General features: G+C 51.9%; 4 protein-coding genes across 4 annotated transcripts; 2 read left to right on the forward strand and 2 right to left on the reverse strand.

Annotated features, from left to right (window-relative positions):
- Positions 1-1638: 1638 nt before the first annotated feature.
- Positions 1639-5110, reverse strand: MRS44_012496 (uncharacterized protein; the record flags this gene model as incomplete). The annotated part of the gene is made up of 4 exons (XM_065618814.1): positions 1639-1855; positions 1914-4782; positions 4836-4966; positions 5028-5110. 4 exons carry the CDS (start codon positions 5108-5110, stop codon positions 1639-1641), a joined length of 3300 nt encoding a protein of 1099 aa, XP_065474886.1.
- Positions 5111-5690: 580 nt separating this feature from the next.
- On the forward strand, positions 5691-8005 carry MRS44_012497 (uncharacterized protein; the record flags this gene model as incomplete). Its single annotated transcript, XM_046276128.2, has 4 exons — positions 5691-5827; positions 5877-6003; positions 6053-7461; positions 7513-8005. The coding sequence occupies 4 exons, from the start codon at positions 5691-5693 to the stop codon at positions 8003-8005; spliced, it is 2166 nt and encodes a 721-aa protein (XP_046133049.1).
- An 864-nt stretch (positions 8006-8869) lies between these two features.
- On the forward strand, positions 8870-10349 carry MRS44_012498 (uncharacterized protein; the record flags this gene model as incomplete). Its single annotated transcript, XM_065618815.1, has 2 exons — positions 8870-9297; positions 9350-10349. The coding sequence occupies 2 exons, from the start codon at positions 8870-8872 to the stop codon at positions 10347-10349; spliced, it is 1428 nt and encodes a 475-aa protein (XP_065474887.1).
- A 2140-nt stretch (positions 10350-12489) lies between these two features.
- MRS44_012499 (uncharacterized protein) lies at positions 12490-13193 on the reverse strand (the record flags this gene model as incomplete). The annotated part of the gene is made up of 2 exons (XM_065618816.1): positions 12490-12745; positions 12973-13193. 2 exons carry the CDS (start codon positions 13191-13193, stop codon positions 12490-12492), a joined length of 477 nt encoding a protein of 158 aa, XP_065474888.1.
- Positions 13194-14324: the final 1131 nt, after the last annotated feature.

A 14324-nucleotide genomic window follows, 5' to 3' on the forward strand; every position in this document is an offset into this window, starting at 1 on the left:
GCGATTCTTTGTGAGAAAGCCCATCTGGAGAGCAGCATCACTCGTTCTGCGCTCTCTCACATGCACATACAAGCACATTTTTTATCACAGGCTTGACGCCTCTTGTGTCAGCAAGGGGGGTTCGAGGCTGGCACTCACTCACACAAACTTACCAAATTCTACGCACATTATTCTTTACTCACACACTCGTTGGAACCCAGACCGAAAAAGGATTGGTGCTGTTTGCGATTTTTGCATTTATAACATTCTTCTGTATATATTCAGACATTGGCCGGTGAGCCAGTTTTTTGTCCAAAAAGACATATTTCTTGACATTATTGGCCCATGTACACGTGAAAGTCTGACGCCTTTGTTCTTGTTGAAACAAAAAGACCAACCGCCAAGCGCGCGCATGCATGGGTTGGCGGGATTGGGCACTTGGCATGCAAGGTCAGACAAGATGAAACAGCGGGTTCTTTTTGCCTTTTTTTTGCTATTTTCTCTCTTTCGTCTTTATCCGAGTGCTTCTCATGCAGGCTGTGATCAAATGACGCTCCTGGGATAGTTACAGGGGGTGGTTGCTCTGAATGTGAACACGTCAGACGCGCATCAGAGCTTGTGTCCGCCGAAGCAGCCAAGAAAGTGAGGACGGTCTTGTGTTGCTGGAAATGGAAGATTGAGCGACAATTGAATGCCTCTCTTTTCGAAAGGGCTTGCAGAAAGAGAAACAAGGCCAAGCAACTTGACGCGTAAGAAACTCTATTCTTGTCAATGAGGGAAAACAGAGCCGAGGGCTGAAAGCCAAGGCTGGAAATCATGAGTGAGACATTACGCGGCAGCCTTTTTCATGAACACGGCAGTTGATATCGCGGTCTTTATTCCGGGTATCACATCACGCAAGACACGGGAATCTGTCTTGTCAAAGACGTACGTGGCTGGCCGGACTTGGCAAACCTGATTGCCAAGAACAGACGTTGAAAGAAGCATACCGAGGTTTTGCTTCCTTCTCAAAGGATTTAAAGCCTTTGTTGTTTGTTGATCCATCCCGAAGAACTGTTGGTTCTGTTTCATCTCAACCAACATCCGAACTCTCCGTTTCGAAACAAAAAAGAGGAGTCGAATGGATTCACACACCGCTTCCTTCCCCGTGAGGCTGAAATATCCATCCGTAGGGCGTGGCACCAACGAGGACCCTGCCGAGACAAAGACCCAGCAACACGGTTCTCGCCAAGACGGGGAGCAAGGGTTCATCTCTAGACCCCGGAACCTGTAAATGAATGTGTTGGCAGTTGAGTTGAAATTAATTTAAACATGGCCTGAAGGATTGCTGCAGCATCAGCCGGGGAGGGGTTAGAAAGAGATTAATCTTCTGACGGCAGCATGCAGTCGATGCGCTGTATGTAGGATCCCGTACCGAGCTGCAACCTGCAATCCTTTCATGATGTGATTCGATAAACAAGATGGTCGAGATGGTGTGAATCGGAATGGAAACTCCAGCCATGGATGAGAACAGAAAAAAAGAGACGGAATTCTAATGGGTGTGAATGAATGTGTGAGGTTGTGCACACACACAAAGACCGCACTTTGCGTAACTAATCGTAACATTGGCCTCCTCCTGGAGCCCGAGATTCGGCTTCCTAGATCTCGTCGTCGTCGTCTCTACTTCTTTTCTTCCTCTTTGCCGGGCTCCGCTGCAGGAGCTGCCTCAGCTTCCTTTGTCTCCTCCTCCTTCTCTTCCTTCTTGGTCTCTACTGGAGCTGGCTCCTCCGCCTTGACTTGTTTCGCGTTGATAATCTTCTTCAGATGTTCATCCGTCTCTTCAAATCCATCTAGCCTTCCTAGCTTGGTCGTGAGGAACTCAACGTCATGCAACATGCTGCACACTCTCTGTTAGTAACAAGCCTCATAATAAACCAACACGTAAGCCAACGTACCTCTTCAAGCCAGCCTCAGTCTTGACTTCGGCGTCCTTGAGGCTTGATCCAAGCTGGTCCCTGTAGCTAGAAAACACCGGAAGCATAATCATCTGGATTGACATCTGCGGGAGATGCTTGGTCAAGACGCGGTGCAGTGTCGTCGTCTCCTTTGCCAGCGTCTCCATGTACGGATGCACCCCAGTTTTGCCTGCGTCCTTGTCCCAGTCGATCGACTTCATCGTCCTGGAGTGAATAGCTGCTCTGCCGCTCATAATCTCGACCAGTTTCTGGTAGATGCTGTCTTGGTGCTCTTGTAGGAGACGTCTAATCTTATCAAACTCGCCCATGAGATTCGACACGCTCGCCCCAGATCCCGCATGGCGCCTCACAAACTCTCGCATGTGAGGGATGAGTGTGGCTATGAAGGACAGTGCCTGAGATGCCAGCGCCAGGTGCTTGGTCGTGATGTTCTTCAATCCTGCTGATCGAGTGGCACCAGCACCCAGAATGAGCTGTGTACATCTTGAGTTGAAGAGCTGGAGATACGCTATCAATGATGTTGCAATGTCGATCGTCATGGATGGGATCCCGCTTATCAGATGCGAAAACTTGGCAACTCCCTCGAGACATAGGATTGCTGACTTGGGAAGCATGAACGACTCCAAATCGATCGTGGCTGTCCTGGTCTTTTCCTTGCTGGTTCCATTCGTCTCGATCGCATCTTCGTCTTCTGGTGGCTCCAGCTCCGAAGCTGGTATCCAGATCTTGGTGCTGTCAGTCCATTCGGGGGGATCTTGGGTGCTGCTAGCCAGAATGATGTTGAGCAACGCCTCATTCTTCTCGTTAAAGTCTTTGGCATTCCACTGATCAGATTCCATCCCTTGCGCAAGCTTCTGCATCTCTGCGTCGCGGTTCCTCTGCACAAAGTCCTTGATGTGGCCATTAACCACAGTCTTTAAGGACGTGCCGCTGCGGCCAGATATCGACTCGCACTCGTTGGCAAAGTACAGGTTGAGCGTAAAGTATCGGAGGAACATTGGCAGAGGCAACTGCGCAGTTTGCTCTGCTCGAACCTTCAACACCTTGACAATCTTCTCGATGGCCACGTCAACAGCTTGGCCGAGTAGGTTGGCCATATCGAGACTCTTGTGCAGCTCCTCTTGAACTTCCATCGCGGCGTTGTTGAAGAAACCGCCGGGGTAGCGATCTGGCCTTGGACTTGAAATCGGCGACCTGACTGGGGGAGATCTCAAACCATCCCCTTCTGGGTTGTCAGACAGCGAGCTGGTAATCTCCAGCAAAACCTTGACCTGCGTGGTCATTCTCCTTAAAGTCTCTGTGACTCCAATGTAGATCTTGATGAGCAGCTCCTCGCCATCCTCAGCCTCCAAAGCACGAAGGTTTCGTGCCAGAATTGATGACTTCTCCTGGTTTGACAAATGACGACCTCCGCTCGCGGTAGAAACCGACATCATCGACTCGTTGTCATCATCCGTGGAGCTGGGTAGGGGTCGTCGAATCAAGTTCCGAATCTCGCGCAAGACAGCTTCTCGATATGCAATAGTCGCAGCAGCAATATGCTTCGCGCGGTGTAGGCCGAACATGCTGGGAAACAGCTCGGCCTTGAGCTCGTCGGTGCCTGTCAGGTAGGTTGGGAACACTGAAGGTGATCTCGCATGGCTACCCTTAGCTCGGTTTGCTGCGTTGCTCCATCTCAGAAGAATCTCTTGCGGAGAGACAGATTCGGAATGTCGCCGCAAGTCGCGGATCAGGATGTTGGAGAAGTTGGTTTCGTATGCCTTTCCAATGCGAGATCTGAGAGTAGCAAGATCCGCGTTGACGCCTTGCAGGGCTGAAGCTGATCGCAGATCTCGTAGCTGAATTTCCGGGTCGTTGTCGACAGTCGCATCTCTTTCGCCGGCAATAAGCTTCTCGAGAGTATCAATGCTTGCTAGGGCCTTGTCGATCTCGCCTTCGTCAACCAAAGTCTCACAATTCGCGACTCCATCGGCAATCTGCTTTAGCTGAAGCACAGCGTCGTTGAGCTGTCGCAAGTTCTCCTGTCTCCGTCTCTTGTGCACAATCTGCAAGCCCTTGGCTGCTATCTCTTCGTCGAGTGCCTCCAGTTCCTTTCTGAGTGTCTTGATCCGTGTGACAGATTCGGCGGCTTCCGAGTGCAGTTCCTTGAGGGACCCCAGGGCCGTGAAGAAGGTGGTGGATGCAGTAGAAATCGAATTGATGAGATGAACCTCGATAGTGTCCATGTACCATGACAGCTTCTCCTGCAAGATAGCATTGGTAGCGAGGGCCTTGCGCGGTGCAGCAGCACTTCCATTGAGTCCGCCCTTGCCATCCTCGGCGTTGGTCGGCCGAATAACCTCGGATCGCTCACTGACAACATCAAAGGTTCGGGGATTCTCGAGGCGGAAGTCGTCGTCAAAGTACACAGTCGGGATGGTCGACAAAGGAGGCGGTCCTTGGGTAGCTCTTCGGACAAAGCCGGCGCTGGGTCTTCGTACCGGACTCGCGCCCTCATTCGAGTTCAGCGACGAGAGAGATGTAGTAGAGCCCTTGCGAGTCGGCCGAGACCTTGAGCTTGGTCGCAAGAATCCGTCGCCTGTATCGGTTGGTGTGTCGGGTTGCCGGCCGATTCTTTGCTGGTTTGCCTCGTCGTCGTTTTCCTTTAATCTTTGAAGTTGCTCGTAAAGGGTTCCAATCTGCGACAGATAAGGCTTGAACTCGTCCACATCGATCTTGGTGATATTTGTTAGGGCGACTGGTGGAATGTCTCTCGCTGTCGGGGGCTTGTGGGCGCTCGAGGCTGGGGCCGAAGTGTGAGGCTGAAGGCCGGTTCGTACAATCGGGGGTTGGAGAAGGGTCGAGATAGCTACTCGAGGTCAACGATTGCCAGCGAGGCATGTATAGGAAGACGGAACGAACCATTATGGCTCGATTCGTAGACCGAAGGTGCCCAGCTGCTAGGGGCGCTGTCCAAGGCGCCTCCTACAGAATGGATGGAGCTGGCTGTAGAGCCACGTCGTGAAGTTGGATGAGGATGCATCTGGCCATGTCTATTACTGCCACGCCCCCTTTGGTCAGCCATAATCGAGAGCGCATCCACAGGAGCTTTACCTGTGAAAGGGTAGCTCTCCCCGACCTATCGGCGACAGCGACGAGAGGTTGTCGGCGGATTTGGCAGCGCTGGGGGAGAACATGGTGAATGAAGAAGCTCTGGAAGAGCCGACAACGGGTAGGGTTGACGGCTGATGGATGTCGCGTCCGTATTACTAGGGTATCATCGCTGAATGAAGGACATCAACTAGGTAGAAGCGAAGCGAAGCGCACGCCGACGCACGTGTAGTATCGAACAGGATGCGAAGAGAAGAGACAATTAAGAGATTGTAATCAAGAATACGCCGTCATCATCAACAGGCCTCCGAATTACCCGCTGCAGCTGTAGCCTCCCTTGTCCAGGTGGTAGACACCTTGTACTGTAAGTATGCCACGCAGCTCCCCCCCTAAACGCTACGCTTACCTGAGCAAGCATTTCCTTGGCGCTGGCACGTGATGGAGTGTTGAGCTTGCTGCGCCATTCCCAATTGGGACGCCTGCAACCACTTAAACGCGCCCTTAAGACGCGTCTCTCCTTCAGGGGGAAGTCGCGTTGGCGCGTAAATTGTGTTACCCTTCCAACTTGCGGAGTCAAGCCCCTCCAAACTCCACAAACAAGATCTCCAAACTCCCCTGTCGACTCTTGCGCTCAACAGCAACGAGAGCAGACACTCAAAGGTCACAATGGATCGCGGATCAGTCTACTCTACTCACGTCTACGAGCCGAGTTTCGGCGAGAACGGCGACACTCGGTTGCAACTTCAGACACAACTCGAAACCTTCATCCTAGACTTTCGACTGGACAACAACTTTGTCTACAGGTGCGCAACTGTTCATGTGTTGCCTGCGCATGCACTTATACTTTAGCAGAGATCAACTACGAGAGAATGCCTTGCTGAAGAGGTACTTTTGCGATGTCAATATCAATGATTTGATCAGCTTTAACGAAGACCTGGCACATCGTTTGGCGTCTGAGCCTGCCGAGATCATCCCCTTGGTAAGGGCTGCGCAACCTTTAAACATCTCAGTCTCTTACAAGGATATAGTTCGAAGGCGCCCTAAAGAAGTGCACACATCGCATTGTCTTTCCCCACGAGCCCAAGGCCGAGATCCCCGAGCATCAGCTACTTCTCCACAGCGACGCCGATAATGTGTCTATTCGAAACCTCGATTCCATGACAATTGCCCGACTGGTTCGGGTACCGGGTATCGTCATCGGCGCTTCCGTCATGTCATCCAAGGCGACCGAACTCCAGATCAAGTGCAGGAACTGTCAACACGAGCAAACCATTCCTATCCTCGGCGGCTTCACAGGAGTTACCCTGCCCAGGCAATGTGCCCGAACCCGAATCCCCAACGATCCCACGCCAAAATGTCCATTGGATCCCTACTTTGTCGTCCACGAGAAGAGCAAGTTTGTTGATCAACAGATCATCAAGCTGCAGGAAGCCCCAGATCAAGTTCCCGTTGGTGAACTGCCACGACATGTCCTCATCTCGGCCGACAGATATCTAACCAACCGAGTTGTTCCTGGATCGAGATGTACTGTCATGGGCATCTTTTCGATTTACCAGAACAAGGCCTCTAAGAACTCGTCGACTAGCGGTGCTGTGGCTATCCGTACTCCCTATCTGCGAGCAGTTGGTCTGCAGACAGACATTGACCAATCGGCCAAGGGCAGTGCTACCTTCACCGAAGAGGAGGAACAAGAATTCTTGGAGTTGAGTCGGCGGCCAGATCTGTACAACATCATGGCCGACTGCATCGCCCCCTCCATCTATGGAAACCGAGACATCAAGAAGGCTGTCCTCTGTCTGTTGCTGGGTGGCTCCAAAAAGATTCTCCCCGACGGAATGAAGCTAAGAGGTGACATCAATGTTCTCCTTCTTGGTGACCCTGGTACAGCCAAGTCGCAGCTTCTAAAATTTGTCGAAAAGGCAGCCCCTATCTCGATTTACACGTCCGGAAAGGGTTCGTCTGCAGCTGGTCTCACAGCGTCTGTCCAGCGAGATCAATCTACCCGAGAGTTCTATCTTGAAGGCGGTGCAATGGTTTTGGCAGATGGCGGAGTCGTTTGTATTGACGAGTTCGACAAGATGAGAGATGAAGACCGAGTGGCTATTCACGAAGCCATGGAACAGCAGACCATCTCTATTGCCAAGGCCGGCATCACCACCATCCTCAACGCCCGAACTTCTGTCCTGGCTGCTGCAAACCCTATCTTCGGTCGTTACGATGACATGAAGACTCCTGGAGAAAACATCGATTTCCAGACCACCATCTTGTCCCGTTTCGACATGATCTTTATCGTCAAGGATGAGCACAGTCGTGAAAAGGATGAGCGAATGGCCAAGCACGTTCTCAGCATTCAAATGGATGGCCGAGGCGCAGAGGATGTGGCTGAGTCTGAGATCCCTATTGACAAGATGCGAAGATATGTCACATACTGCAAGACGTAAGTTACCTGGTCCCCTTATCGCGGTTTAGGTTGACTAACAATGTCCAGCCGATGTGCTCCTCGTCTCAGCCCCGAGGCTGCAGAGAAGCTCTCGTCTCACTTCGTTTCCATCCGACGCCAAGTCCACGCTGCCGAGATGGAGGCCAACACCCGCTCTTCCATCCCCATCACAGTCCGTCAGCTGGAGGCCATCGTCCGTATTACAGAGTCTCTTGCCAAGCTCACTCTCTCCCCCATCGCCACCGAGACTCATGTCGACGAAGCCATCCGTCTCTTCCTGTGCTCAACTATGGATGCCGTGAACCAGGGCAGCAACCAGGGCAGCCGCGAACTAAACGACGAGGTCAACCGTCTCGAGGCCGAGTTGAAGCGTCGGCTGCCGATTGGCTGGAGCACCAGCCTTTCCACACTTCGGAGGGAGATGGTTGAAGGCAAGGGATACAGTGAGCAAGCACTCAATCGTGCTCTGATGGTGCTGCAAAGGAGGGATACTATAATGTTTCGGAACCAGGGTGCACAAGTGTACCGCAATGGAGCATAATCTTAAGTGGCTAATGGTATAACGAATAACTGGTCTTGATGGGCATTTGGGTCAAGTTGTCTGGATGATACCTAGGTAGATAGGGGTAATGATTAACGAGATGAAGGCTGTACATATGACTCTAGCGTATCAATAACCTGCTCACCTGGAACAGTTCCCGTGTCCCCGTATGTGAATTGTCTGCCATAAGCCAAGACTGCCTTGTACGCACATGCGCACATGCGCACACACGGGTGAAGAAATAAACGAGACACTAGCTAAAGGAGTTAGTATATCCTCCCCTAAGGATAGCTATTAAGGTATTATAGAAATAATAAAATACTAAATAAAAAAGACCAAGAAGTACTACTTTTATTAGAGTACTATTTGAATGTATTTATCTAAATAAATTTCATAATTCTTTAGAAGGGTTTGATTATCTCTGTCGTTCGGGTGTCTCGTTTATTCCTTACCCCGCTCGATGCATAACGCATTTCTTCATCTTTCCTTTACGCCCGCCTGTGCTAAACACGTCGCACAATCATCATCCATCAAGTTGTCATTGTGTAGGCTGTTTGATATTGTTCCCGGCGGAGACGTCATTGATACCAACAAACACCAAACAATCGTCGGCGAAGAAACAAGGTAAAACTCACTTCTCACACGCTCCATCTCCTCTTGGGCACTTCAACTCACACATCGCTCGGGATATCGACATCATGGAAGACGTACCGCCTGAACAACATGGACGTTCTGAAGGCCTTCAATCTGCACTTTAACACCGCTGATTTCTCGTGTGCCGCTTCAAGATATATATACGCCTTGAGAGTCCTACCGCTGAGTTAACCTTCAGGCTCGTAAGCCAACTCCAGGCTATCCTGCAGAATGTTCTTTCCGGAAAGTCACTCTTCGTTGAAGTCAGATGAGGGCGTTGAAGAGGAATTTCAGGCTTTTGTCCACAACTTTTTCCAGAACGTCGTTCTTCATTCCAGCACGGCAGAGGACCCACGCCAGTTCATGCTTATTGCAGCTGCCGACTGTCTTACCCGTGAACTGACGGATGATGAGGTCAAGGAGTTGAGCATGTCCGAAGCTGAGATGGAGAGCACCTCGGACAATGCCGATCACCAAGACCGTGTGGAGAGTTGGTTTCGCGACCATCGCGACGCCTGGTACCGCCCCGAGGCTGAGACTGCCGAGCCTCCACTCCCCGATCGCAATGATTTCGCGAGGTGGTGGAATGCCTCTCGTGTTGGGATCCCATCGATGTACATCGACCCGACATTCCAAATCTACCTGGTCTTCCGACCTAGGTATGGATAATGAGAACGCGGCTGAGGATACAACAAAGGCTGTCTTGGATAGCTATGCGAGATCTATTGGGGTTCCACCCTCCGAGACTGCAAAGGCTTACTTCGATTGCTTGCTTACCCCGGACAATCAACAGGAGGTTTTCGTCATGCGACCTGATCTGATAATAAGCCGACGCTCCCTTGGCACAGCAATCGCTGCAGCCAACACGTTGTTCTACAACGACACGATGAGGCCCCTTCGAAGCGGTGAAGCCAACTGGCCGGCATCTCTTCGAAGCATACAGATGCACATTCGAGACAACGTCTACCCTGACTTGCCTAGCGACGGTTGCAGCCTTGTGGTGGAATTCTCTGGCAGCCAATCGAGAAAGATAGCGACCTCTCAGATCAACAAGATGTATAAGACCTGGATACCTGAGCATGTCGGACACATTCTGGACTCTGGCCTTACTGGTCTCGAAGAAAATAGCGGGAAGTCAATCGACATCCTGATCATTGCGCTTTACAGGGCCCAAGTCACCGAGTCCCAAATGGCAATCAAGTCTCTCATCGACCAGGGTCGCTTCTCAAAAGACACCTTGACCCGCCTCAAAGTCAAGACTCTTGACGGTCCTCAAGACGATGAAGCCGACATCGTCTTTGTTGACTATGTGACTATCAGTCACCCTGGCTTCACCGCCGATTCCTTCCGTGGCACATTGGCCCTCACTCGTGCGCGCGGCATGACTATCTTGCTGCTTAATCGTGGCACCTTTGTTGGGTATGAACGCCGCGAGGGATTCATCGAGTGTTCGAACCATCTCTTCCGAATTTACAACTGGCATGCAAGTCGTCAACTCGTCCATCGCTGGTCGGGCTGCCTCAACTGCGAAACACTTGATCAAACTACAAGCGAGTGCAAAGAACCTGTTGACTTCAGCACGAAGGGCGCCTGCGAACGCTCATCATGCAGGAAAGAAGGGCACAATGCCGCCACTTGCCCAACCCGGAAGTGCCGTAACTGTCATGAAGTCGGCCATAGTGCCAATGAATGTAGTTACGATATCGACTGAATTATCATGAGGTTGGAGACGGGGTGGCGACTGGGTAGATAGGGGTATCGGGTAACGAGACAAAGGCACGATGGAAGTTGTCTATATGGCAGTGATGAGGGTTTCACCCACTTGTCATCATGTTCCCGGGGTATCACCTCTTCATGAGTTTCTAGAAGAGTAATCTTAAATTCGGGGAGAATAATCATGGCAATACTAGAGCTCTTACATAGTCTCTTCTAATAATCCATCTAATCCTTATGATAGGACGATCGATCTAACGATGACCTTTTGTCGTCCACGCTGGTAACTCACTAGGCAGATCTAGCCTCAGGTTACCTAACCGCAGTGAGACAAAAGAGACAATGCTAGCAAACCAGAAAAGGAGGACTACGTCCTACCGTCATTGCCGCGGAAGTCCAGCCATGATACTGGCGGCAGTCTCAGCGGCCCGGCCATCCATATAGTCGCATCACCTTCTTCCGACCAAAGATGCGTATAGGATAGTAGAGTCAGTGTATCAAACATCTGTCCCCTGTATCTAAATAATGGAATGTGATGCCATCCATGTGTACCCTTGTATGGGAGTGTGTACCCCCTTTGCTGCTCTGGACGAAGATTGCACCACTACTTCCCCCTATTCTTCAGTATGGTCCCGTACTGCGCTGCTCGGCTTCTCCAGGCACAGACCACATACAATAGACGGAAAAGATAGAAAACAGCATTCCCCGGCCCCAAAAGATGTGAGAGCTGTCTAGGATGGTTTATTGATCGGTGATAACATATAAGAGGTGACCCACGAGTCGTGGTGGAAGATTACAAGTGTGTGCGGGATATCGGGTCAAATTGAGGTCACCTACCTGCCTTGGTACCCAACGTTCCATCGCCAGTTGTTGGGATGTAAAGTGATTCCCAGGACGTGAATGGGGCCCGTGATTCATGCCTCGATCTGAACGACTTAGATGCCAACATACTTACCGCCCTGTTTTCTGATATGCATCCTGGGTAGATGCGCGTTTATTATATCCACTGTAGCCGCCACCCACAACGCAACCGCGCGGCATCCTTTAACGCAAGAAGCCATCGACCAACACCTTAGCATGCACATGTGCGTCACCATCGTTCTGGGCTCCGGCTTGGGCCAGGATTTGGCCCCCAGAAGTAGCCTGAAGGTCCAACTTGCACTTTCTGCCCAACTATCCTGCTGGCTGAGGCTCAACTGGGGTCGAGACAACGGTCGGGAGGGCTGTGCAACAAGATGCACATCATGTGTCTGGCTTGCAGGGGCGAATAAGATGTAGCAGACTCCCTCAGATGACCTCGGCAGCAGTTACTTGGGTCCCCACAGCGCGAGGCGACTTCCTTCTCGCGGGCCGTACCGTCCAAGCACGGGGCTACAACGAGGGTACATCAGGGTGACTTGGTGAGCGTCAAGAGCATGTCTTGATGATGCAGATGTCAGTCAGTGATTCATTGGGCGGGAAGCCTTGTTCGCGTCGTGAGGGTGTGGGTTAGGCGACGAGAGTTGGCGATGTTCGTTGCCTTTGGTTTCACCGACTCAAGATTCGAGACTGCTCAACCACTCAGGAATGGCATCCTCAAGCAAGAGGGTGGGCTGAGCCCCTATGAGTCCCAAGGCCAACAGGGCTGTCTTCATTCACCGCCCTTTCAAAAAAGGAGATAGCCTCATCTCGAAGCAACTCGACCGAGTCCAGATGATCGTCCAGGCGTAATGACGGCGAAAAGGCATCGGCAGGAGGGCCTCAGTCGTGGCTGAGGGTGTGGGCTTCTGGAACGGGTAATTGTGTTGGCTGGTTCGGTCGCTTCGGCCATCGGAGACTTCCGCCGGGAATCAAGAACGGGTTTCTTTGCCCATGATGAAAGGAAGCTGTCTAATTTGGGAGGTTACTCGATTTGTCCGCTGTCTTTTGGTGATGCAGCGGTAGGGCCAAGATAAGACTCGATAGTCTGCCTCGTGTTTATGTGCGCAGCAGATACCTAGGTATAGATGTGGGTGCGATACCAGGAGCGTAGGTCCCAAGACAGCCCGCGTCAGGTCTCGGCCATGGAATACGTCCCCAAGTGATGCACAACCAGAACTCGAAGAGCCAACAATCAGCAGCGCGGCCTGATCAAGACTTGATCGTACCCCTGGCAAGGGTCATCCGGCAAGTGCCACGCCTCGGTGATGGTTTCCACGGTAATTCGCGCCACCAACAACGGTAAGTGAATCTTTTCCGTGTGCATACGGAATCCCGTATTGAGCGGCAGCAAGGAAATCGTTATCGGCTCGCAAACCCCAGCTGGGCAGACGACGAAAGTGAATCATCCCTCGATCGACGTGTTTGCGTCGCTGGGGAAAAGACGAGATGAACGCAGCTGGGCTTGTCCCCAGGCGGGTCTCCTCAAGCACAATGCTTGAACTGAGTGTTGAGCTTTAAACGCTGCCGCCATCCGTTCACCAAGTCCTGCCTTAATAGCTCTTGGCCCAACCCCACCCTCGCCCTCAAGGTTGACAGACTGCTAGGCTTTCGAAGGAGAGCAGATCGACGGTATTAGATACCACGACCATTGTGTCCATTTCAGCTCTTCGGCTAAATAGAGAAACCAGGACAGGAGCCCAACTGCGCTGGCACAAGCTCACATAGCAGGGTAGGATTTGTCATCATGCTTGACAGCTTTGACTGGAGAGCTCGGTAGAACTGCTGTGATGAGGCGGAACGCGGAGGGATAGCAGGGCGACCAGTAAGATTCGCCGGTCCCCTCTTCGACAGTGAAACATATACAGGACGCAACGACAAGCCTGAATTTGGGCAGATTCAGGTCGTAACAGCCCATGAAGAGGAGAACAACGAGCTTCCTCATTGTTGCTAAACCCCATGCATGCCCCACAGGACATATCACAGGGAGTTAAAGCCGCAGTTGAGCGCTCCGAGAGATCCCTGGAGCGAGCTAGCAACGAACCAGGGCCGCTCACGATCCCTATAAAGCTGGCCCGCCCCGTTGTTTTGGAAGGAGGCCGATGTCTCGAGAATCGTGATGTCGGAGGCTCGCGATAGATCGCCTCATGCGGAGAGGACGAAATGCTCATCGTCTGGTTGAAGTCAGCATCTTTCCTCTGGTGGGTTCTATCCAGCGGATGCCGAATTGACGCAACTGACCTTGTTCCAGCCCCTTCTTGCCTCACGCAGGGTTGATGCTCAGCTGAGAAGATCTTGTTGACGAAGTGTTGACAATTCGATACTCGACGGACTCGAAACCACGGCCAAGCCCCGACTGCTAGAGAGTTCTGGCACGTTTGACGGGCAGCATCAACCAATCGCCTCGGGATTGCCCGTCGTCAGTGATCCAAGGTGCGAGTGCATCCATGCATGCGACGGTGGCTTTTCTCCTTCACCGGTGTTTGTTCAATACTCGTATTTCGGGACCAAGTGGTTGCGCGACTAGGGCTTGTGTCAACAGTCGCATCGTCTTCGTCGAACGGCTTTTCATCGTCAAAGTATCGGATCCTTTTTACCGTGCGGATCGCCTCGAGGCATTCGGGCTCGACAGAATAAACAGGATGGAATTGGATGTCAAGGTTTGGGTTGTGGGTGGGTAGGTAAGTATGGATTGGGTGCGGACGTGATGAACGGCGGTGAAGACGGGAGTCGGGGGTTGGGGGAGTTGCCTTACTTACTCTCGACGCAGAGACCTCCCTATACCTGCCTAAGGAATACATCGCTGATAGGAACCAACCACCAACATTGCTTCAACAACCGACTGATAGACTTCTTTGGTATCGGATCCTCTCTACGTCTCGCATTTTTATTACTCACGGATTAATTGCTGTCGCTGGTTTCGCAAGCAGTTCATGAACGGCATGGACCTGGATGCGAGTTGAGACCGTGGGTCGCCAGCGCTTCCCCCTCCCTCCCTGACCTGTACCGCTGCCAACCTACCCACCGATACCACCAGGCTCTGGAAGGACTTGTCAGTTTCCAACGCCTACGGCTG

This window comes from Fusarium solani, assembly GCF_023522795.1.
Source record: "Fusarium solani strain SB1 chromosome Unknown bctg00000008, whole genome shotgun sequence".
NCBI classification, from domain to species: domain Eukaryota; kingdom Fungi; phylum Ascomycota; class Sordariomycetes; order Hypocreales; family Nectriaceae; genus Fusarium; species Fusarium solani.